General features: G+C 35.0%; 2 protein-coding genes across 8 annotated transcripts; one reads left to right on the top strand and one right to left on the bottom strand.

The window, feature by feature from the left end:
* Positions 1-32: 32 nt before the first annotated feature.
* On the top strand, positions 33-13,910 carry Slif (cationic amino acid transporter slimfast). Of its 5 annotated transcripts, XM_076766883.1 has the most exons (13): positions 44-168; positions 3,725-3,957; positions 4,055-4,202; positions 5,113-5,397; positions 9,592-9,857; positions 10,834-10,962; positions 11,073-11,333; positions 11,419-11,702; positions 11,812-12,152; positions 12,229-12,392; positions 12,472-12,638; positions 12,728-12,836; positions 12,918-13,910. In XM_076766883.1, exons 5-13 carry the CDS (start codon positions 9,629-9,631, stop codon positions 13,037-13,039), a joined length of 1,806 nt encoding a protein of 601 aa, XP_076622998.1. In that variant the 5' UTR covers positions 44-168; positions 3,725-3,957; positions 4,055-4,202; positions 5,113-5,397; positions 9,592-9,628; the 3' UTR covers positions 13,040-13,910. The 5 variants fall into 5 exon arrangements, with proteins under 5 accessions (XP_076622997.1, XP_076622998.1, XP_076622999.1 ...); XM_076766884.1 differs by lacking the exon at positions 4,055-4,202; XM_076766882.1 differs by lacking the exons at positions 3,725-3,957; positions 4,055-4,202; positions 5,113-5,397 and having other exon boundaries at positions 33-168.
* Positions 13,805-24,547, bottom strand: Pex23 (tectonin beta-propeller repeat-containing peroxin 23). Of its 3 annotated transcripts, XM_076766870.1 has the most exons (26): positions 24,205-24,547; positions 23,649-23,907; positions 23,326-23,508; positions 22,863-23,015; positions 22,677-22,769; positions 22,314-22,494; positions 21,910-22,133; positions 21,622-21,825; positions 21,352-21,530; positions 21,135-21,267; positions 20,832-21,058; positions 20,613-20,744; positions 20,364-20,520; positions 20,126-20,288; positions 19,923-20,026; positions 19,698-19,840; positions 19,258-19,606; positions 18,951-19,101; positions 18,693-18,889; positions 18,398-18,607; positions 18,221-18,322; positions 17,899-18,034; positions 17,619-17,810; positions 16,832-16,975; positions 16,453-16,610; positions 13,805-16,379 (listed from the first exon to the last, which is right to left on the bottom strand). In XM_076766870.1, exons 2-26 carry the CDS (start codon positions 23,871-23,873, stop codon positions 16,329-16,331), a joined length of 4,191 nt encoding a protein of 1,396 aa, XP_076622985.1. In that variant the 5' UTR covers positions 23,874-23,907; positions 24,205-24,547; the 3' UTR covers positions 13,805-16,328. The 3 variants fall into 3 exon arrangements, with proteins under 3 accessions (XP_076622985.1, XP_076622986.1, XP_076622987.1); XM_076766871.1 differs by lacking the exon at positions 16,832-16,975; XM_076766872.1 differs by lacking the exons at positions 23,649-23,907; positions 24,205-24,547 and having other exon boundaries at positions 22,863-23,087; positions 23,326-23,454.
* Positions 24,548-24,579: the final 32 nt, after the last annotated feature.

The raw sequence follows: 24,579 nt of genomic DNA, 5'->3' as shown, positions 1-24,579 counted from the left end.
CGAGCATCGTTATATTAGAGCACATTATTAGTTTGCGATCGTACTCCGGTGCGACCGGTTCCACGGTGTCGACCTACTTCCGATTCAGTTACGTATGTCCATCCTGTCTGGATAAAGTGTCTTTGTGCGTGAGACGTTTTCCCTTGTGACACGCATCTCCGGAATCAGGTAAGACCACATTGTACACGCCGTTACGGACACATTTATGCGAAATCGAGTAACAAAAATCCAACGGGCTTTTGTTAACATTCTCTGTGTCTCGTTTGAAAGTTTGCGCGACTGGACAAGCAATATTAAATAATTGAATGTATCTTTTAAAAAAAATTTTAACGGATCGTGCAATCGTATAATTTTAGTAAACCCAACGAGCATTCCAAATCTTTAGTATTTTTACTGGTAATTGTTTCCAGTATACCTCGTATACGTTTTTATTGGAAAGTCGTTTAGTCGTTACCTTTACATCTATTTGTTTGTCTTTTTTTATATGTAAACTTTAACGCAACAGTAATGTTTCGCAGGCAAGTGTACACAAATACACGTGCTCGTGTGCATATGTTAAGTGTCGTACGTGTACATACATTGCTATTATTCGTAGCAAAAATGGTCAATTATCAGAGACGAAATCTTTTCTTTGTTCGATAATAGAAATTGGTTCGTTAAAAATATTCATATAACGACGAGTTAAGTGCGTCGACGAGTGGAATATCGTTAATATATTTTTAGAATTTGCAAATTAGTGAAAGTACTGGAACTGTTAACTGTAATATTAAGAACGGTAAAAAAAAATTGGAAACTGAGTATTTTTGAAATTTTGAATAATTTCACCGATCAGAGTCGGACAAATGAAAGAGAGAAAGACGATATACACGTCTATTATTAAAATGAATTATTTTTCTATCGAGCCCGAAACTTTTGTAGAAAAACAATATATTCTTTGACAATTCTTTTTTACGGAAAATATGTTTCAACTATTGCAACAAAATTTTTCTTTCGAAAATGTGTACGTATATTAATACGATTCCATCTAAACGGCTGAATAGATTTAAGTCTCATATTTTCATCCCAAGATTTAATTAGATTTTTATACGGATAACGATATTTTTTCAAAGTGCTTAAAACAAAATCGAATTAAGTAAACGAAACATGTACGAAAGTATCGTTTTGCTTAAATAATTAATTTTTCCCATTGAGATAGCGTTAAAACGATGTGTCTGTTGATTTATTACAATTGTGCTGCGCGGGCACTGAAAGAATTCCTTTCTCTTTCATTATTGCTTTCAGGCCGCGTAGCAATAAACTGGTTGCGTGTACAACATTTGATATCCTGGCAAGGAGAAATATCTCAAAAAGGGAGTCTTGCAAGAGAATTAGTCTTACGACATTTTCCTTGCGACTTCGTAACTTTTCCTCGCCGCGGTGTAACGATAATTTACCATTCCTGGAACGAAGCTAGTTTATCCCCGTACACGTTCTGCTCGCGACGTTTCAAGTTTACGTTCAATTTTGTTCCTTTTTCAATACCTCGTGTTTAACGTGCTCGATATTGTGTCAGCAGTTATTTACACGATGCACGTGTAAAGCATAAAAATACGTGGATGCGTCTCGTGATTTATAATGGCCACGGAAGTAAAAATATATCCAGTTCCTGCTTTTAGCATAAAATGTCAGATTCGTTGATTTCAAGGATCAACGAGTAACGAACCGACGTTACACGGTCACGTGATCGAAACATAGTAACTGTTCCTTCCATACGTACACTCGTACACGAAAGTATTTGAACGCTTAGATTTATAACATTCAACTAATGAAATATACAGGGTGTTCGCCCACCCTTAGGAAAAATTTTAATGGGAGATTCTGGAGGCCAAAATAAGACAAAAATCAAGAATACCAATTTGTTGATGGAGGCTTTGTTAAAAAGTTATTAACGTTTAAAGTTCCGCCAGTACTGAATTTTTTTCTCGAAAATGCACAGGATTTCGGGGTTATGTCTATTCACCAAAAATGATTGTAATTGACCCCCGCAACCGAAAATAATTTTTCCAGAACGATTATAAAATCTTTTTTTTTCGACGAAAAATTTAGGCGCCAAATTAGATTTTCGGTAAAGAATTTTTTTCTCGAAAATGCGTAGGATTTCGAGGGTATGTCTAATGACCAAAAACGATTGTAATTGACCCTCGCAACAGAAAATAATTTTTCCAAAACGATTTGAAATTTTTTTTTCCATCGAAAAATTCTACACCTTTTCGAATTTTTTTCTCAAAAGTGGGTAAGATTTCGAGGGTATGTCTAATGACGAAAAATGATTGTAATTGACCCTCGCAACAGAAAATAATTTTTCCAGAACGATTTAAAATCTTTTTTTTTCGACGAAAAATTTAGGCGCCAAATTAGATTTTCGGTAAAGAATTTTTTTCTCGAAAATGCGTAGGATTTCGAGGGTATGTCTAATGACGAAAAACGATTGTAATTGACCCTCGCAACAGAAAATAATTTTTTCAAAACGATTTGAAATTTTTGAATTTAATTGTTAATAACTTTTTAACGAAGCTTCCATCGACAAATTGGTATTCTTGATTTTCGTCTTATTTTGGCCACTAGAATCCCCCATTAAAATTTTTCCCAGGGGTGGCCGAACACCCTGTATATGTGAAACAAGCATTTGATTTGATTAATAATTAGCAACACAATTTTATATGCCCTTCTTTCTGGAATTGATTAGCCACCATTAATGCAAATTGTGATCCAGTTTACAAATAGTTTACGAGAAAATTCAGGTGATATAGTTGTGTGACTCATTCTGTATATTGTTATCTAATTTCACTTATGTAGTCTTAGGTCCCACCCCTTGTTATACGTAATCATATAGTATGAAATGGTTCAGTGTATTTTATTAGTTGAATGATGTAAATGTAAGTGGTTGGATATTTTCATGGATGAGTGTATGCAACGAGATTTGTATACGTAGAGGAAAATTGCTAATACAATTGTTGGTTAACCGGTACGACGCGGTCTAGCATCGTGCACTTGTTATTCGCTTCGATTGTTGTTTAAATATTATGTTTCTATCGTACAGTTGTTTTGAAAAAGCTTTCGACGATCGGTACGATGCGTTCGTCTATGAAACATATTGTCGAAGCGTTCGGTAATAAGAATAGTAGAAGGGATAATGGATTTAGTTCAGCCTCTATAATCTGGATTTTCGTTCAGCTCTGATGATTTCATTGTTAACAGAACTAAATCGAAGCAATTCGTCTGTAAATTTGTTTACTTTTTTCGTGATTCGAAATCTAACGAATCTAGATCACAGCTTAGTTCAATAATTAGTTTTTCTTTAATTAAGTTTAATTGACGAAATATCATTGCAACTTCGATTCCTTTTCTACGTTTTTCAACACTATTCCTACCAAAGGTGTGAAAAGACACTTTTTAAAATTTCATAATTATTCGTGGGGATGTGCTATGCTTATTTCATTTTTTAACTTTAAGGAACAAGGAATAATTACTTTTTAAATTCCGCAACTCCTTGTAACGTAGTTACGTTCAAAGTGTTCTTAACCTTCGAATTCTGACTCATGCCTTTTCTTAGGTTATTTTATTTTAACGTACTCCAGACATTTATCCCAAATAATTTGCAAACTTACTTTTATTACATTGGTTCTGTTCACACTGCTCGGGTCGCACGTGTCCCACAATTACCCATTGTAATTCAATGGTGAAGATTTGAAGCGGCGTGAAACGGAAAGCTCAACGTGGGGAGCATACAATCCACACGACAGGGAACGTGTTAACCGTCTAGTGACAAAATCACACTTATTGGCTTCTGGTTTCCAAACTATCATCGCGTAAAACATGTTGTCGGCGTAAAAGCCTATGCAGTACAGTAGTCTTTACGACACAGGAAGTTCGTAAATGTCTTCAGACATCAAAGCAGACATGTAACTTTGTATACTGGTAAGTTTCGATACTCTTTTCGCCAGAATATACATATTATTGTCAGAATCCCAATATTTTTCGGGGAAAATGCGTAAAAAACAATCAGTGCACACAGTTACAGTTAATTTGGTGGCTCGAAAGACATGCACTTTGCTCGTGACATAAACAGACGCGAATTAGGACTCGGGTTACACTCAGGACTGTAGAAAGAAATTTTTTACCCAGTGTTAATTTATCTACCTCGGAATTATTTGCGAGATTGAGTATTATTAGCTATTGTTCTTGTCTACTTACTATGTACTTACGACATATGAAATCAATGTCTATGGTACATACAGGGTGTTCGGCCAACCCTGGGAAAACTTTTAATGGAGGATTCTAGAGGCCAAAATAAGACAAAAATCAAGAATACCAATTTGTCGTGGAAGCTACGTTAAAAAGTTATTAACAATTAAATTCAAAAATTTCAAATTGTCCTGGAAAAATTATTTTCTGTTGCGGGGGTCAATTACAATCATTTTTCATCATTAGACACACCCTCGAAATCCTACGCACTTTCGAGAAAAAAATTCTTTATCGAAAATCTAATTTGGCGCCTAAATTTTTCGACAAAAAAAAAAAGATGTCAAATCGTTCTGGAAAAATTATTTTCGGTTGCGGGGGTCAATTACAATCATTTTTCGTCATTAGACATACCCTCGAAATCTTACCCACTTTTGAGAAAAAAATTCGAAAAGGTGTAGAATTTTTCGATGGAAAAAAAAATTTCAAATCGTTTTGGAAAAATTATTTTCGGTTGTAGGGGTCAATTGCAATCATTTTTGGTCATTAGACATACCCCCGAAATCCTACGCACTTTCGAGAAAAAAATTCTTTACCGAAAATCTAATTTGGCGCCTAAATTTTTCGACGAAAAAAAAAGATTTCAAATCGTTTTGGAAAAATTATTTTCAGTTGTGAGGGTCAATTACAATCATTTTTAGTCATTAAACATACCCCTGAAATCCTGCGCATTTACGAGAAAAAAATTCAGAACTTAAAACGTTAATAACTTTTTAACGAAGCCTCCATCAAGAAATTGGTATTCTTGATTTTCGTCTTATGTTGGTCTCTAGAATTCCCCATTAAAATTTTTCCCAGGGCTGGCCGAACACCCTGTATACACGTTTGCAGGACATCGGTGGAGAAGCGAATTGCCGAAACGTGTCGAAGAGTGTCATGTTCGATGATTGTTATAATTGGTAATTGGCCCGCGTACATATTGTAAATAAAGGGATTATATCGCGGATGGTGCGAGGGGAATCGTGCAATGGGGACACGGCACTACGATGTGTCGCCTTAATTGGGCTGTAACCTTGTCGCGTTGACCAGTCGCCGGTAGCACACGTTTTGTTTGGCTCCCCTTTATGCCAATGTCACTGGAGATCCGTAAATTTCGGTCGAATGCTCGTAAAACAGGTAAGCAATTTTCTCGGATAATTAGATCCACGTCAAGACTCGTATGACGTATGGAAGACCATATCCGGTTAGTGTCATACTTTGACTTACGTCGTTTCTCACACGCATATGTATCTCGTGTATTCAAACGATCAAATTCGTGTTCACGTGCTTCACTTTATATATTTTATAATTATACATATAACTATACGCCAAACTATCTTTTAACACTAGGTTTAAGTGCCCGTAAATCTAATGCAATTTTAATCTAGATATATGTTTTTTAACTTACATCAGTTACACTGACTATACTTTAAATCTGTTTCAAAGGTGGAATAAACATCGAGACAGTCAAGTGGTCGACGAATATCAGAAGAACAACAATCTTAGGAATGTTTTATATTTTTAACATTATCTTATACATGGATTGTTAATGATAATGGTTCCTGATTGTTGAATTGAATTGATTTTTGTTTATTTAATAATATACATATATATATATAAGCAGTGTTCGTATAAATTGAATTATCAAGATAGCCGAATGAAACGAAAACTACGCGTACGAAGCAAATGTCGAGGATATTCCTACAGTGTTACTTGTATATACTATTTTTCATTCTTGATATTTCGTTTATCGCTCAGTCACGAAATCGTCAGATTATGTCGAACATGTAATAACATAAATGTACATTGTATATGATAGGGACTCGAGGCTGCGGAAAATAATCGAGGTTAAGGAACGAGCACCGAGCAAGAATGATTTCACTTTTGTCCAAGCTTTTGTAGCGGCGATAAAATATAATTCCTCGACGAGGAAACAGAAACCCAACACATTCACTTCCATTATGGTAATGATGATTACCTCTCATTATAGAAACGCCTGTATCACGAATATCGGGCAATTATAGCAAAGTATCGTGGAATCTTACCTACGGTCGTGCCACGTGTGTGGTTAGAATAAATTTTTCTGCTAGGACGGATTCCCCTGCGTAGAACAGTGAATACGTAACGACGAGTCCATTCTTCTTTTCAGTTACCGATCACGATCACTGCTTAAAGAGATCAAGGTAAATAGTGAAGACGTAAACGACCAGGGAACCTTGGGGATCGTGTGCAAATAAGTTGAAGAAAAATACGCATCGTATACATACATTCAGATAATTTAATTTAACAATCTCTGATAGTCTAAATAACAATGCATACCAATTTAATTAAGTACACGATAGTAGACACCCGTTAGTAATACACTGATCTCAGATAAGTAAAAAATGTATTATGCTATCAGTTTTATGAGTGCCACTTAAATTAATATTCTTGTTTACCACGAATGAACGTGGGTATGGTTTTTTCTAAGTGAACCACGAAACGGTAAATTCCTAGAACACCAAACTCCCTTTCTAACTATCACAGATTCTAAAAAGCAACACTATAGAGTTGATTCCGACGTAGATACGTAATTGAGAAGCAATTATTTAGACCTGTATCTACACGCACAACAATTTCGCAATACTATCTTCGTCCTGAGATCTTAAATGATTCAATGGTCGTATAATTAGCGTAAACATCCTTGATACTGTCCTAAAAAAAATATCTCGGACAAAAGAAACTCTCCGCTGTCCGGAAGAGAAAAATCCGTGTTTTAAATATCTAAATAGACTGTTCTACTCATACTTCGTTCATTAACGTGAAAGTTTAATTTATCTAAAGCGAAAAGGTAATTTTCTTTTTCATTTTTGTTCGTTTACGAAATATCGTCGCTTTGCCATTTAAAAGGAGCATAATGTGCACGTAGCTTGCAAATGAGAAACTAACGTTTCCCGCAGCAAAAGTGTTGATATCCCGTTTCTCGGGAAATTAGCCTTGATCGCCGTGGTTTCCTACGCCTGCACAGACGTGACGCGCTCTATCACGTAAAAACGTTCTTGAACGCAATTTAGTTGCATGATCGACGACTCCAAGAGGAAAAAAAAAAAGTAGAAAGATCTTACCGGTTAGCACATAGTTGTGCAACGAACATTCTGACAGTGTGGAATAAATCAATCATAATGTAATTCGCCATCGCGGTGTCGATACTTTCTTGCGATAATCTTACGCTCAGGAACATTAAACACGTTCATTTCTCTACGTTAATACGATTGTTTATGTAATTGCTGCAAACATAAATTGCTCGTAAATTTCCCACTATGTAAACAAGAAATGCTTTAGCCAGAAATTAAGAGGTTTCGAAGGGGGTATGGTCTGGAACAATTATTTGTTTTTTTTTTTTAGATGGTCACGTAAGATCCACACTCGTTTCTGGCTGTCTTTGGAAAATTTAACTTTATATTCTCTGATAATGCATGAAGCGACAGCGTTGTATAGATATAATTGAGCGTATGTCAATAAGATTATCAAGAACCGACACGTGGGTGGTTTAATCGTTCAATAATGCAATTCACACAAAATAAAACAGGCATGTCAACGGTAGAACATATTTTTGCCCGTGGACCAATTTGCACTTCATTACCATGTCGGCGGACTGTAGCGATACAACCATTTTTCCGCAGTCAAAGATATTTTAACCCTCTGTAATTCTGCACGATTCTAAAATCGCATACGATAAAGAGGACACGCTAAAAATATATATATATTTCATAAAATAATTAGAATTATACTTAATGTAAGGGAAAGAGTAAGGAATAAGTATATGATTTGATTAAAAAACTATTTTTTACCGCGTTTTTCATTATGTGTCGTTCGAAAAAAAACGATCAATAAGGATAATTATCGAAGCTGTCAAGAGTTTGTGATTTGTGTTATCTATCATCAGAATTCTCTACCCATATCATCTCTCGTATACTAATCCCTATTCGTTAGTTTCGACGAATAGATAATGCACGATGACAGACACGATCGTGAAAATTTATTAATCTGTCGCGTTGATCGTCCCACCTATTCATTGTCGAGATTTTCTTTGACACAATTGGTGTTCCCTCGTTACGATGAGGCGTCATTATTATCATAAACGGTGTTTAATATTTGCACGCGTTTATCGAGGAGAAATGCATAAATATAGGATGTCCCACGCAACTGGGAAAAGCCATATCTCTAAAACGATACGTTTCTTTGTTCAATTTTGGAGCACCACAGTCATTAATAAAATAAACATACCTACTTTCTCGTGAGAAAGTTAATCTTACACTGATTGATATTAGACCTAGACTCGCGTTTATAAACATTCTAATGCGTAATAGTGCGACAAAAATTATGGAGTTTCGTTTAAAAAGAGGATGCAGTGCACTTTTTAGACTCGTATGACTTTTTTTTGTATTTGTAACCGCTTTAGTGATATAGCTTTTATCAGTTACGTCTGACATCTTGTATTATTTATTTTATATTAACTTGTTGCTTCCGTCTATCGCATAGATCGATCAGCAGATATATCGAACAAATGAAAAATGAGGTGTTAAATCACGGGAACGTTCGAGAGCTGTATAATCAGCATTCTTTGTAAAGTGATATCGTGATAGTCATGCACAATGGTTATCGGTGTGCAGAACTCCGTACTACATTGTTATCTAAATCATTTTTCTCTGCTCTTGACTTGTTGTTTTAATGAGACTTACTCGAGATGAGATAGTAACGACAATTTTAAAGAAAGAGTTCCATTCATTTAATTAGAAACGATAAATTGTAGTGCTTAAGTCGTAAGATATAACGAGTGGCCATGTTAGGTGTTTAATTAAAATAACAAGTAATTGAACGTTTTCTAATATACCTCTTGATGCGTAACAGTTATAGCTCAATATATTTTAAATAAAAAATGCGAAATAGATATTCAAAAAGCAAAGTAATTAGATTCCACGCAAATTGGTAGTGATATAAATCGTCGCATGACAACACCAGATCGTACATCGGAGATTGATTAAGATATTTGATCGCAACTGGCATATTTATCAGACATAATACCTTCAGACTATGTACCGTGCCACTTCCTCCGATCGATGCAGCACACTTTGTTTCGCAAATATTTTTTTAAAGAGACGCTCTACTAGAAAACTCGCATCGATAATCAATTGACACGAAATTGGAATAATACAAATTAGCAAAAAGTTTTTTATCAAGAAACAATCAGTCGTCTTTGATTTGTTAAATAAACATGTATAGCTTTCTTTATGCATCGATCGAATTGGGCGTCTGATTATGTTTTTTGCAATTCGTTAAACCTGTTTTCAGACAAGGGACAAGAACGTTAAATTAAAGGTGGCTCGGCATGGCGAGTCGATTGTGGAGGGCACTGTCCCGAAGACGGATCGAGGAAAATCACGAGAGCAAAGGCGAGTTGGCTCGTGTTTTGGGTTTGTTCGATCTGACTGCGCTTGGCGTGGGTTCGACCCTTGGCCTTGGCGTCTACATACTCGCCGGCAGCATCGCCAGAGAGACAGCTGGCCCAGCTGTTTGTATCTCCTTCCTCATAGCCGCCATCGCTTCCGCATTTGCCGGTACAATTTTTATTTATCGTCTCGTTCGACAACTTTATTCACCAAGTAAAAAGAAACAAACGAAATGTACTGTGCAATGCTGAAAAGTTGGCACCTGGAAACATCTTCATACAGGGTGTTCGGCCACCCATGGGAAAAATTTTAATGAGAGATTCTAGAGGCCAAAATAAGACGAAAATCAAGAATACCAATTTGTTGATGGAGGCTTCGTTAAAAAGTTATTAACGTTTAAAATTCCACCAGTTCCGAATTTTTTTTCGCGAAAATGCGTAGGATTTCGGGGGTATGTCTATTCACCAAAAATGATTGTAATTGACCCCCGCAACCGAAAATAATTTTTGCAGAACGATTTGAAATCTTTTTTTTTCGACGAAAAATTTAGGCGCCAAATTAGATTTTCAGTAAAGAATTTTTTTTCTCGAAAGTGCGTAGGATTTCGAGGGTATGTCTAATGACGAAAAACGATTGTAATTGACCCTCGCAACAGAAAATAATTTTTCCAAAACGATTTGAAATTTTTTTTTCCATCGAAAAATTCTACACCTTTTCGAATTTTTTTCTCGAAACTGGGTAGGATTTCGAGGGTATGTCTAATGACCAACAATGATTGTAATTGACCCCCGCAACCGAAAATAATTTTTCCAGAACGATTTGAAATTTTTGAATTTAATTGTTAATAACTTTTTAACGAAGCCCCCATCGACAAATTGTTATTCTTGATTTTCGTCTTATTTTGGCCTCTAGAATCTCCTATTAAAATTTTTCCCAGGGGTGGCCGAACTCCCTGTATAATAGAACGTGCTCGATTCTAAAATTGCAACATTTTCCTCTAACTTCATTTGAAGTAGAGTTATAGTCCGGTCCAGTTATTAAATACTAGAGATCCCTAATTCACGTGTACCCGTGTATCTCTACTAAATACACCCAGTGCATTGGCCTATGTACGACCGGAAGGAAACGTTCGTTTGAATTTCAGGAATGTGCTATGCCGAATTCGCTTCCAGAGTCCCTAAGGCAGGATCGGCATACGTTTACAGTTACGTGACAGTGGGGGAGTTCGTTGCTTTTATCATAGGATGGAATTTAATTTTGGAGTACGTAATCGGTGCGTAAATTAATAGATTTGATAAAGAGTTAATTTATAGTGAAAAACCTGTAGTGATCGTATGGATCCATCCAACACGACGCATCATGTTCGCTTGTTTCGATTTTCAGGTACCGCGAGCGTTGCACGGGGACTTAGCAGTTACCTGGACGCGTTAATAGGAAACGTGATAAGCAAAACGCTACATTCGGTCATGCCTATTCACGTTTCGTTTCTGTCCGACTATCCAGATTTCTTCGCTTTCGGGGTAGTGGTACTACTTATAGTCTTATTGAGCATAGGAGTGAAAGAGTCCTCGATCTTAAACAACATATTCACCGTTGTGAATTTAATTACCATCGTCATCATTATAGTCGCAGGGTCCATTAAAGGTAAGAATATTCACGATTGCAACACAGCAGAAAGAAACCAACAAACCGCGATTTTATGCAACTGTTATTTTGTTTAAATTTTTAGCGGATCCTGCGAATTGGAGGATATCGATAAATGATATACCGGACACGGTACAACATGCAGGATCGGGCGGATTCATGCCATTTGGCGTAAGCGGTGTGATGATAGGCGCGGCCAAATGTTTCTACGGTTTCGTGGGATTCGATGCTGTGGCAACTACCGGCGAAGAAGCTAAAAATCCTCAACGGAACATACCTATAGCCATCGTCGTGTCCTTAGTTATAATTCTGTTGGCCTATTTCAGTATTTCCACTGTACTGACCATGATGTGGCCTTATTATGATCAGGTTTAGATCTTTCAAAGTCCTTTGTCAACTCTTTGTCAAGAGATTTTTTGTAAATTATATAAAAATCGATGGACAGAACTTACACGACAATACAATATTTTATGTTTAGGATGTCGACGCACCGTTTCCGTACGTATTCGATCAAATCGGATGGCCAACCATCAAATGGATCGTTAATATTGGAGCAGCGTTCGCATTGTGCACAAGTTTACTCGGCGCAATGTTTCCCCTGCCGCGCATACTTTACGCCATGGGCAGCGATGGGATAATTTTTAAACGACTCGCAACCGTACATCCGAAAACGATGACACCTATATTCGGAACAGTGATTTCCGGTTTATTCACAGGAGCCATGACACTTATATTTAATTTGCAACAGCTAATAGACATGATGTCTATAGGCACTTTATTGGCATATACTATAGTGGCAGTATCTGTTTTAATATTGAGGCAAGTGCAATAAATATTACTAATATTATATTAAGCAAAATATAAGAAGTAAATTTAACACATTTACTACCATTAGATATCAAGGGAAAGAATGTGCATCTAACAATCATTCTATGACTACAATGAATAATTACGAACTGACACCAGTCAATGTCTTAAAACAAATGTTCAATCTGCACAATCAAAAAGAGATAACTGAGATTTCTACAAAAATTGCAAAATACGGTATTGCAATATTGTGTAAGTTATATCACTCAAATTATTATCCTTTCCAACATGGCCAATATATACTTTTATACGTGACTTATTGTTATTGCAGGTATTATTGTGTTTGTTATTGCGTTATATATTAATAATGTGGGCGCAAATGCCTTTGGTAATAATCTGATAGAGACTGTGATACTAGTCATACTTGTGATAATATTATTATTGAATTTAGCGGCCATTGCGAGACAACCTGTCCAAGAGATTGAAGTAGCATTTAAGGTACATACGTAAATTTGTTTCCATAATGAATGATGAATAAATGCTCTTTTTAGCGACTTTTTTTTGACCAGTGTTATTGTTATTTCTAGGTACCATTAGTGCCACTTCTCCCATGTTGTAGTATTTTCATAAATTTGTATTTGATGTTGCAATTAGACGCTTTTACGTGGATCAGATTTTCCATTTGGATGCTTATTGGTACGTAAAAAAAAGAAACAAAGCAAACTAAACGTAGGTACAAACAAACTTTGTTGTTAATTATTATTGTACTCCGAACAGGTTTCAGTATTTATTTCCTTTACGGAATATCTCACAGTGAACAAGGACAAAGAGACAAAGTGGAAGCTGAAATGATAAGAAGGAAATATACGGATCAAGTAAGAGTTGTAACTATATTCTGATAACCAATTTGTAATATGTGATATTTGGTATGAATGTAAAAAAAAAAAAATCTTCTCAGAAGAAATCTTAGGTATTACAGAAGTGATTATCGTTTCGGTGTCAAAATACGATTAACTATATTATTTATATTAGCACGTCACTAGGAAAAAGGACATTAACATTCCGACGGTATAGAATATTTTTACATATTATTGCTAAAAAGCAGGGCTGAATAATAGGTTCCGAAAATAATGATTTCAAATCGTTATATAAAAGTTCTGGTCGAAACTGTTATAAAGAACCTAAAACTCGATTTATATCGATTTAAGTTGATGTTCTTGCATTAGCTCTCATGTGAAATGAATCTATATACACAATATAAATATTTGTTGTTAAAAAATAACGATTATAGAACCTATATGAGAGGTGATACAAGAACTTTAATTTAAATTAATATAATCCGAAATTTGGATTCTTTATGACAGTTATTCAGAATAAAAAGTTTTTCATAACTGCTTCAAAAACCTAAACCTGTATTATAATAGTTTTGAAGCCCTGCTAGAAAGTGAAATACTTGTTATCATAAACTTTTAACACGCTAGTGAACAGTGATCGTTTTGAGCATTACATCAATCCATCCATAAATTATTGCGCGTCATAAAGTTAATTCATTAAATCTTATAAACATAGTCACAACTCCGTTAAAAAAAAAATCTGATCCACTATATATATAGAATATAAGGATCGTGTAAAATTTGTTTGTTCCTTTTTATATTTATACATATATTGTAACATACTGATATAATGTACATATTTCTTAAACAATTTTATTACGTTTATTGATTGTTCAAGTGCTGTTGGCACTAATGAAATATATTGTTTTATATTATATTATCGTGTATTTATATCAAATAATTCGAAACTTATTTATAAAAATTAAAAGAGCAAGTTTTAATAAGTTTTTAAATATTTTTATTTTAAAACGTTCCTCGATTATGGTAATATAAGGATGTTTATATTTTTAAATAATAATTTTGACATTTAGCCACACTGTAATATAATGTCGAATTGTTTTTTTTTTTTTTTTTAATCAGATTTATTCGTTCACATAATTTAATCAAATCTTGAAAGCTATTTTATTACATATTTGTCAATGAAACATATACATTAAATAGTATAGGCAGTCGTGTGATAAGAATACATTATCAACAGAGTAAAGCTTAATATAAAACAAATATTTATAAATTATACATCAGCAATAGTGTTTTAAAAATACTACCTAAATATAGCACAATTATTATTTTGTAAATATTTACGATATCCTGTATTTATAGTTTCGAAAATATAAACGTTTGCAATTTTTTAATACTTATTTTGTTTTTAAAATAAGACTCTACGAGTAGTAAATGTAAATGTATGGCTGTTGCATTACAAATATAACATGAAATTGATTCATTACAGGAACACTTATTTAGCACGTTCTTTGAAAGGTTCATTAAACGATTGATTCGATAAAAAAAAATATATTATATAATTGGTAAATAATTAATGTGTTTAAAACATTTATAAATATCCATTTTCGTTCACGACATTAGTGGTTATTGCTAAATTTCGATTTTCTAAGCAACCTTCCTAACAATACACTTTTTTTAATTGATTTGTAGTATATGGAATACGTAATACATAGAAAATATTAAAATAAAAATATGCACGATCTGTTGCTTTATCATGATTTTAATCTCGAATACTTCCACTAGCAGTCTTTTATCATTCTAAAATCCCGAACTCTGTTCACTATACTGTAATAATCAAAATAATTTATTCGTAGGCAAGGCAAGTGGTACGTACAATCAAGTTATGCTTTTAGAGTGGTACATGATTATTAAAAAATAAAATTAACCTTTCGTACTATTTTTTTTTTAATGTCATTAGTATTATACACGGTGTTTGACCACACCTGGGAAAAATTTTTATAGGAGATTGTAGAGGCCGAAATAAGACGAAAATCAAGAATATCAATTTGTTGATGGAGGCTTCGTTAAAAAGTTATTAACGTTTAAAGTTCCACCCCTTCTGAATTTTTTTCTCGAAAGTGGGTAGGATTTCGGGGTTATGTCTATTCACCAAAAATGATTGTAATTGACCCCCGCAACCGAAAATAATTTTTTCAGAACGATTTGAAATCTTTTTTTTTCGACGAAAAATTTAGGCGCCAAATTAGATTTTCAGTAAAGAATTTTTTTTCTCGAAAGTGCGTAGGATTTCGAGGGTATGTCTATTCACCAAAAATGATTGTAATTGACCCCTACAACCGAAAATAATTTTTTCAAAACGATTTGAAATTATTTTTTTTCATCGAAAAATTTGGGCGCCAAATTAGATTTTCAGTAAAGAATTTTTTTCTCGAAAGTGGGTAGGATTTCGAGGGTATGTCTAATGACCAAAAATGATTGTAATTGACCCCCGCAACCGAAAATAATTTTTTCAAAACGATTTGAAATTTTTTTTTTCCTTCGAAAAATTTCACACCTTCTCGAATTTTTTTCTCGAAACTGGGTAGGATTTCGGGGGTATGTCTAATGACCAACAATGATTGTAATTGACCCCCGCAACCGAAAATAATTTTTCCAGAACGATTTGAAATTTTTGAATTTAATTGTTAATAACTTTTTAACGAAGCCCCCATCGACAAATTAATATTCTTGATTTTCGTCTTATTTTGGCCTCTAGTATCTCCCATTAATATTTTTCCCAGGGATGGCCGAACACCCTGTATATCCAATGCTTATGCAAATGGATATATTTGGAATGTTTCGACGACAAAATAATACTGGACAATTTTATTACGAAATTTGATAAATAATCGTAAAAATCCTGTAATTTCGAGTCGAAAAGAACATTTAGGGAGCTTTTATCAGGTTGAAACTCTCCTGAAAATCATTGTCTGGCGGTAAACAGACAACAATCTTCGCATGAAACTTGCAGTCATCAAAGTGTTAACAAAGAAAGAGCAAGTTTATATTACATGTTCAATTATTGTTACGATTTGTATGTTTTAGACATCTCTTTCGTTTGTTAGATACGTCGTGTGTCAAGCTTTTACACTATTAAATTGAGTTTAATTGGAAAGCTAAGCCATATACATTATGGAAAATGTTTATGTCTCTTATATGCACATGCATTCACTTTCTCGTACGAAAAATTTTCCTGTGGAAACAGAAAGCTAGAATATCACATTGCTAGATAGTTATACAATAATACTTCGTGTATCTTATTACAAGAATCTTCACTGATCAAAAAATGGATTGTTCATTTCATTTTATTTACAAGTCCTCCCACACTTACATATTGCCAATTTGCCTGTTAAGAGTAATCGTAACATTAAACGTGATTTAACATTACCACTAACCCGTGATATAAATGATCAACTCACCCCAATACTGGTGACCCAACCAGTTCCGGCTGGATTCTGATCGGTAATTCCAATTCTACGGCAAAGTATTCCAGCTCCAGAGACCGCCCATACTTGGCCTTGTTCTCTGGCAACGGCAACATGTCGAAAGCCTTGTTTCGCATTTATAACTGACATATCTGAGACAGACGACGAAGAATTACATACCGATTACGAGTAAATTTTATTTTACGATAGTATGAAATAAAAACAAACGAAACAAAACATGCAGGCAAGATAGAAAAAATTAATTTGCAAGCTTACGGTAAATACATAATAAACTTGTAATTTATCTGAAAAAAACTCATATGAACTAGAACGTGTATTGTCTACGTCGCAATCATAAACGCCTAAAGAATACCTATGGAAGAGGGGTCAGAGAATGTATCTAAATTAACAGGTGTGCTGTCTATGTCAGCGTTTCCCAACGCAGGGCTTTTTTTGAAGGGCATTCTGCGGAGTTTTCCAAGAAATACAGCATTTGGGGGTTTCGTCTGACATTTCTCTGGAATTTTTTCAGAAAGCAATTAAGTGGTGTATTTCTACGAAATTGTTCAGCACTATACAGACTATATGCATCATTTGCTAAGTTTGACCATTATCTAACTATACAGAGTGTTCCGGGTTTTTTGTGCCAAACTTTATCAGTACAGTTTATGAATCTAGATAAGAAAGAAATCCTATACAAACACAAGCTTGAAGCTTTATTACGAAACTATAATACTAAAGTGTATTGTTTTCGAAATATTTAGATGTAAAATTTTAAAATGAACACCTGTATAACCAAAACACTAGTGCAGAGTTTAATGGGACTGCTAATGCGGTTAGCGAAATACTTCATCAGGATTAGTTGAGATGATTGTACTAGATTTGAGGAAATCGGTAAGGGGCTATCGTACGCCAAATTCATCATTTTCTATACTCGAAGACTTTGATAATATTCGCCCGTGTTGGACGAAACTTATTTGCGAATAACGAATCAATCTTCTTTGAATAATTTTACGCGAACTAAAACATATTTCGATTTTATCAAAATTCTTGACCTCGAGTATGAAAAATGATGAATGATCGAACGTGAAATGACCCTATTATTGGACACTAAAAGGTTGGGAAACGCTGCTCTATATAATGAAAAATTTGAGACTTACCTATATGAATAGGATCGTTTGGCATTGCAGGAAGTGTTTGCCAATGTGTTCCTTCCGGGAAAATGTTCGTTTGCACTTCACGGCGTACGGACAGTCTACCTGTTGTATCCAATGCCCACACTACATCTTTTCCTACAGAAATTTGTTTTAAATGAGCACCTGCCAACGGTTCGACATTTTGCCATTGTGCACCTGTAAATTTTTAGTAACGATTTATGAGAATCATGGTCAAACAGGCAAATACAATAAACGTAGAAACTTTACGTTATAATCTATGTACCTGTAGGTTTTGCAGCGCTGGTGCCTAGCCTCCAATAAGAGGAACCATTCTTTCCTACAGCCCAAACTTGACCTCCTGGACCACATGAAATACCTATTAAAGCTTGATCGCTCGGTATATGTTCCCAAGAAACTCCCTAAAGATGAACAGTAAACAAATAGTTTGAACGAATATTTAAGGGCTCGTAGTCAAGCCTCAAAATTTTCAAAATACCGTTCTTAAGATTTTTCTAGGAGCATAAGCTCAAAGGAAAGTCGATATTTACAATTCTAAAGCTTGACCACCTTATTAAGTTTGTGACGGCAAACTTTTGTATTTATACCATTGGACAGGATTCTGAAACTCCTCTCCTAAATAAAGCTTCACCGTTAGTAGCTACTGCCCATATGTAAACTTGAGCATCTGTACCAGGTTTCCCAGTTGCCTAATAAACGCGACAATACATTATTATTTACTTATATTTTTAGGATTATTATCGTAGATTCTAAATATTTCATACATATAAAGAAACATCGAGCAGTTTTGTGTTTCCTAATTCTTGCCACGGACCACTAGTTGTCAATTGACATCTTCGAAACCATCTTCTTCTTCTTACGTAATCGGTAAACTGTTTTTTACCGTGATACTGAGAAGGAAAATCAGTGGCATATTGCCAGCCATCCCTATCAACGCCCCCAGGCGTATGAAAGTCTACTATCCAATCGGATACCTGTTTATAGACATGAAATTTACTATGATGATAATGAAGGACATTTTTAAATTGACAGTGCTATCCGAACTATAATAGAACTCACCCAATGCCAGTGCATCGATAACAGTTTAGTATGTTCTCGAGTACGTCTATGGCGTCCGGTCGCGTCACTCCACATGTAACGGTCCGTTGGAAGACCATGGGAGGTGTATCCAGTTAATGGATTCCAACGTTGATTTTCATAAACGTAATAGTTATGAGTATCTACCATAGTGTTTATCCCCGTATTGCTGTCTAATCCTGTAATTATTAATAAATAATATTACTGCCTTTATTTAGGTTGATAATTAAAATACATTACCTTTTAAAAATAAGCCACCCCAACCACCAGTATACACCCACGCAGTATTATCATATCCTATACCCCATGTTACACCAACGGAACAAGTTTCAACTTTCTTCAAATGCCCGCCCATTTGTCTCCAAAAGATTGTAATCGGATCAATGATTATCTACGTAGAATAATAATCATGTTATAGCTTCTTTTTATTCTAGATTGACGGAGTAATTGTTACACAGTAATGCACAGTTAACGTTTCTAAGATTTGGGCCCCAATAGTGAAAAGTTAACCTTACATTACTGTATAGTTATTGAGATCACTACATACAGCCTTGGATCTATAAAGTACACTGCACAAGGTCATTAATCCCTTAATCCGTAAATGTGTAATACTTTGCGGTAATATTCTATGACTATAAAAAGTAAATTCCGTGTCGTCGATAAAGATCCTATATCCTCGCTCTTCAGAAATGATTTCTAACGTGAAATCGGAACCAGCTTTTAGCGGACTATTTCCGTTTCTTTCTTCATCGCCCCACTGTCCATTTTGATATGTGTTCCGTACGATTATATTTTCTTTGAGTCTTGGATTAAAGTGTAATGCTACATCGTGGCTATCCACCACAGATTTTTGTTTTAGACTTGTTATCATATAACAGACAAGATTAAATGTCAACCTAACGATTTCAAAAACGTCGAATAAAGAACTTGGAAATATACGAAAAAGTAACTTACGTAATTTTGTTTAAAATAATAATAGTTTCTCACCTATCGGCATCATCATGAATACAAACTGTCATTTTTAAGGAACTACCACATACGAAACCATTTTGTAATATACATTCGAACGGCAACTCCTTCCCCGCGACGTCTAATTCGTGCACGTAAGTATTATTAACGACTTGATTTTCCTATAATCAAGTCATGAAAGGTAAATACCATTGTGAAACTTTATTGCATAATATATTTCGCTCGTATCGTGTATTAACATACTTCTACGGCTGCAGGATCGTAAACGTATACGTCTCCTAAAGCTGTGGTAGCCCAAATCGAGTTGGAGCCCGGTCTTCCATAAACATTATTCATTTGGCAAGAAACTAACAATAAGAGAGACATTTTTTAATTTATATAGTTATATTATGTAAAATAAGTATAAGCATATCTTGTATAGTATGTGTATATATATATATATATACCTGAAGTTAAATGCGCTAACCAATCTTCCATTTCAGTGTCACTGGAAAACTGTAATCTAAGAACTTTAGAACGTGATAATCGAGGAGTATGAATTGCTATCCGTGGATTACCTGGTTCGCTGCAGCATACTACGCACATAATTTCGGATATAGGAAACTGAACCTGAAATAGGACTATTAAATATCGAGAGACGTTTACAAGGGAATTTATGATATATTTATGTCTTTGACGGCTTACAATCGTTGTTGCTCCGTCAGAATTCAAAATAGTTACTGTTCCGGAATCTAAAGATCCACTATCGCTGCTTATCCACTCTAATTCAATAATACAATCTTCGTACGAAGCATTACCCTTAATTTTACATTTTGCATCACCATTTTTTACCCAAGATGATCTGCAATTGGTCATTACGAAATACAAAATTCTTCGATCGCATGTATGCGCAGTATGTTAGTTATTCATTTTATAAAATTTCCAAGACCTCACTTTTCAACAGCTTTTTCATACATTGACGCGTCAAATTGTACTTTTTGTAATCTTTTCTTCAGTTCTTCTAACACGTATATCCTCCATGGCTCCGCAATATCTCCGTGATTTGCGCCATTTGTGTCCGCGATCCTACACATTTCAAATAGCAGGTAAACTGGTTTTTTAATTGTTATAATAAGGAAATAAATCAAGAATTTACTGTAGTATTAAATATACCATTTTGGAGGATTGGATGGATCAACAAAACAAGCTCCAGCTTCTATTTTGTACCAGGAAGCATCACACTCGGCCCAATACATTGCTCCGGAGCTTTCATCTTCTCCGTAGACTCCAGATTCGCTAGTTAAATCAGGATCGAATATACTTCCATCCGTTTCCGGATGAGCTTCTACACCTACCATAGAGCCGACCGAGTGAACAGGACTCCATGCAGCTGGATTGATCTATATTATTTTAATTTTGAACTTCAATTTCAATGAAGAAAGATAAATAGTACATGTGATTAAACTCTCTATTAACCTTAACGGTACTGCCCATCCCTTTCCCAGAGACTACTATGGATTCGCCAGTTTTGGTCAGTGATTCATTCGATATGGTTATATTCGCAACACTAGCTTCAGTCAAATCACCCATATCTAACGAATTTGTACATCTATAATCATTTAAAAAGTGGTGATTTTAAGACTGTTTAAAGCTATGTTAAACGGGTTAGCAGAGCTTTATTGTATATGTTTACCTCTTCTTGCCCCCGTTCAGATATATGTCCTGGAAAGATGTTTGTTGTGGATTTTTAATATAAACACCGTCGTTTGAGCGTTGCCATAATTTTAAAGATGTTGGTGTTGGCGCCGAATGAGATTGTTCTTCCCATTCTCTAATCAACGTAGTCCCCTCGCTAGTACTATGCGGCCGATTCTAGAAAAGAATATTATTTTTTTCCTATTACACAGTCCAACGCGAATTTTGTTCTGCAATGTCCACTAGATGTTCCTGGTAAGATAAGTACCAACGATCCCCAGCTTTGATGTCTCTGTTGTTGAGGAGTACCACACATACTGTGCCTATTATTCGATGATAAACTGGCATTACTACTCGCTCTGCTAAGTTGAAGAGGCGCGTTTATTAATCTCCACTTTTTACCCGTTAATTCTGATCGTGTAATACCAGTACGATAGTATACACACCGATCTTCCTGACCAATAGCCCAAACCTAATGCAATAGTAACCATGTGACTAAACACACATACAAAGTCTACTGTAAAAAAATCTACATGTTTATAATAAATTAAATTACTTGATCGTTCGGAGCAACGGACACTAATGACATTTTGCTTAACATTTCTACCCATCCAGTACCAGTAGCCATCTGTTCGCAAAGTCCACTCATATCGCCTCTAATACCTTTCCTAAACCATACTCCTCCGTCCTGCGACACAGCCCATACAGCATCCGTACCTACGCTAACTTGTACTAATTTCAAATCCTTTTGCGGAGGCTCAACCTCCGACCAGTCTTCACCTATAAAGTAAACTATGCTTACTCGTGCCAAATGATTAATCCTTTGTACTCCGCTGGTACTGTTACGGTGACATACTTATAATCTTAGAAGTTGCTAGCTACTCGTACTAAGGAAAAATCTCGGAGTACAAAGGGTTAAAACAGACAATAACTTTGGAATTCATATAAAAAATTATATACCCATTGGATTTTCTCTAGTGACACCTGTTCGCACCAGTGCTTTACCAACCGTTAACACAGCCCACACAAGACCGGTTATTCCGACACTGATTTGACATACCTCGTAACCAGTGGCTAATTTTATAGCGCTCCATCTTTGCCCTTCAGGGCAAGTTGTACTGGTACCAACACGAAACATTACCTACATTTTTATGATTTATGATAAGTTAAGATAAGATTATAATTATCGCAGTAAACAGAACTACAGTAGTGCCCACTTAAGTGTCCGCGCTCGGGACCAGCCAAGGACGCTTAAGTGGGCACAAGTCATGTGACTCTCTGATTTATGAAAATGCTTGAGAAGAATTTTTTTAAAAGTTATACCCTTCCATGAGCGGTTACTGCCCAGACTAGTAGGCATCCAGGATTACCTCCAGGCATTTGGTTTCCACCCACAGATATGTCAATAAACGGTTCCTAAAAACATATTGCAACACGTAATATAACAGTGTAAGAAAGAAGTAACAATTTTTGGAGCGTTAATGTAATTCGTCGGAATAAATCTTTTACCTCGGTTGGATCTTTATGTAGAGGGGCAATAGCACACCACGAATTCATGGCACTGTATCTCCTATACCGAACCCATTTTCGTCTTCTGACACAGGATTTCCACTGTTTTTTTGTGGTATATGTAGTTGGAAAATCAACTGCATATGTCCATCCCTATCAAAATATCATATTCTCTGTGACCAGTACAGATACACTTTGTTTCAAAGTTGACAACAGACAATAAATCTACATACAAACAGAAAGATATAAGAAACACAACAACAAAAATAAATGTTTCAAATTCAAATAGATGCAATTATGTCCCAAATTATTCATTAGCCGAAAAATTATTTCAAATAGTATTTACTCTGTTTCAAAGGGAAAATTGTATAACAAACGAAAGTCCTATATAGGTGGAGGTAAACAACCTATATAAAGATAACTAAATTCACTGTTATAATATAAAAATTTCAACCATATTTACATCATGATCTAATGGTTGGCCATCTAATGTAGTCTCTATTTGCCAGTCACCTTCCCACTGCCAGGCCATAGATGGCAACTTTACTTTATCTCGACTACGGTCAACTGTACCATCTTGATTAGAAAAGTTATACCTATCTGTAGGTAATAATCTTCCACTAAATCCATCTAAGGGAAGCCATCGCTGCAAACATTAAATGTTGCTTTAAATGTATGTAGTATGACTGAACTTTACTTTAATGGACCAAGAATTATTAAGATATTTTATATTATGTATTTAATTCTACCATAAAAGTATAAATAAAATGATCACCATCAACTTACTTCATTTTCATATATTTCTTCTTTAAGCCTTATAGGTACATCCAAACCATGTACATGTACGTAAACTTGACGATCGCAGCCTATAGCCCACATGAAATGCGGTACAGCTGACAATTGTTTAAATTCAATACCCAGGTAGGTGAACTCCCGCCACATGTTCCCAGATGTTGATAATCCAAACACACGTCCTTCATTGTTTATAGCGTACAAATATGAATTTGGCATTTCAATACCTTACCGTAAAAATCTTCTGATTCACCTGGCAAACAATGTTTTTAATTACACTCTTAATATCTCAAACGATTACTCATAGCAAGATAACAAAAGCAGAGCTTTCATCAAACAATTATGTGTACACAATTCTATCAAATTTTTAATATCTAATATAAATATTCATTACCGCTTTAGATAGTAGCAAGCTTTTGGAATGAATCTGTGATAACAATAATTTACAACATAACGAAACACACCGCAGCACCGACAATCTATACGCTTACGGAATACAAAAATGAACATATATACATATACATATATATATACATATATAAGATAGTACCTTCTTTTTTCCCAGAAATATCAATTTATCTTTCCTGTACGGTAGATAGTGTTAGATTACAGACATACTTTTCCCTACATAAATATGATAAAATCAAACGATTGTTCAATCGTGAGAAGGTGGTTATGGTTATGTGGAATTTTTATTATATTTTACATTATTCATTGTGTATCGTACAACAAGAACTGCATTAAAACACGAAAGTGATTAAATAACTTTAACACGAAAAATTAAGCATATAAACTGTTAATACTGAAGAACATGTTTTTATAATGACACACAGGCCAGTGTAACCAGATTTGACATAATTGAGTGCATCGACGGCGATACTAGTAACGACGAACTTCCTTAGTGTCTAACGGAGGGTGGGAAAAT

This window comes from Colletes latitarsis, chromosome 6, assembly GCF_051014445.1.
Source record: "Colletes latitarsis isolate SP2378_abdomen chromosome 6, iyColLati1, whole genome shotgun sequence".
Taxonomy (NCBI): Eukaryota; Metazoa; Arthropoda; class Insecta; order Hymenoptera; family Colletidae; genus Colletes; species Colletes latitarsis.
Note: the sequence above shows the minus strand (reverse complement) of the source record. Positions and strands in the feature narration are given on the sequence as shown.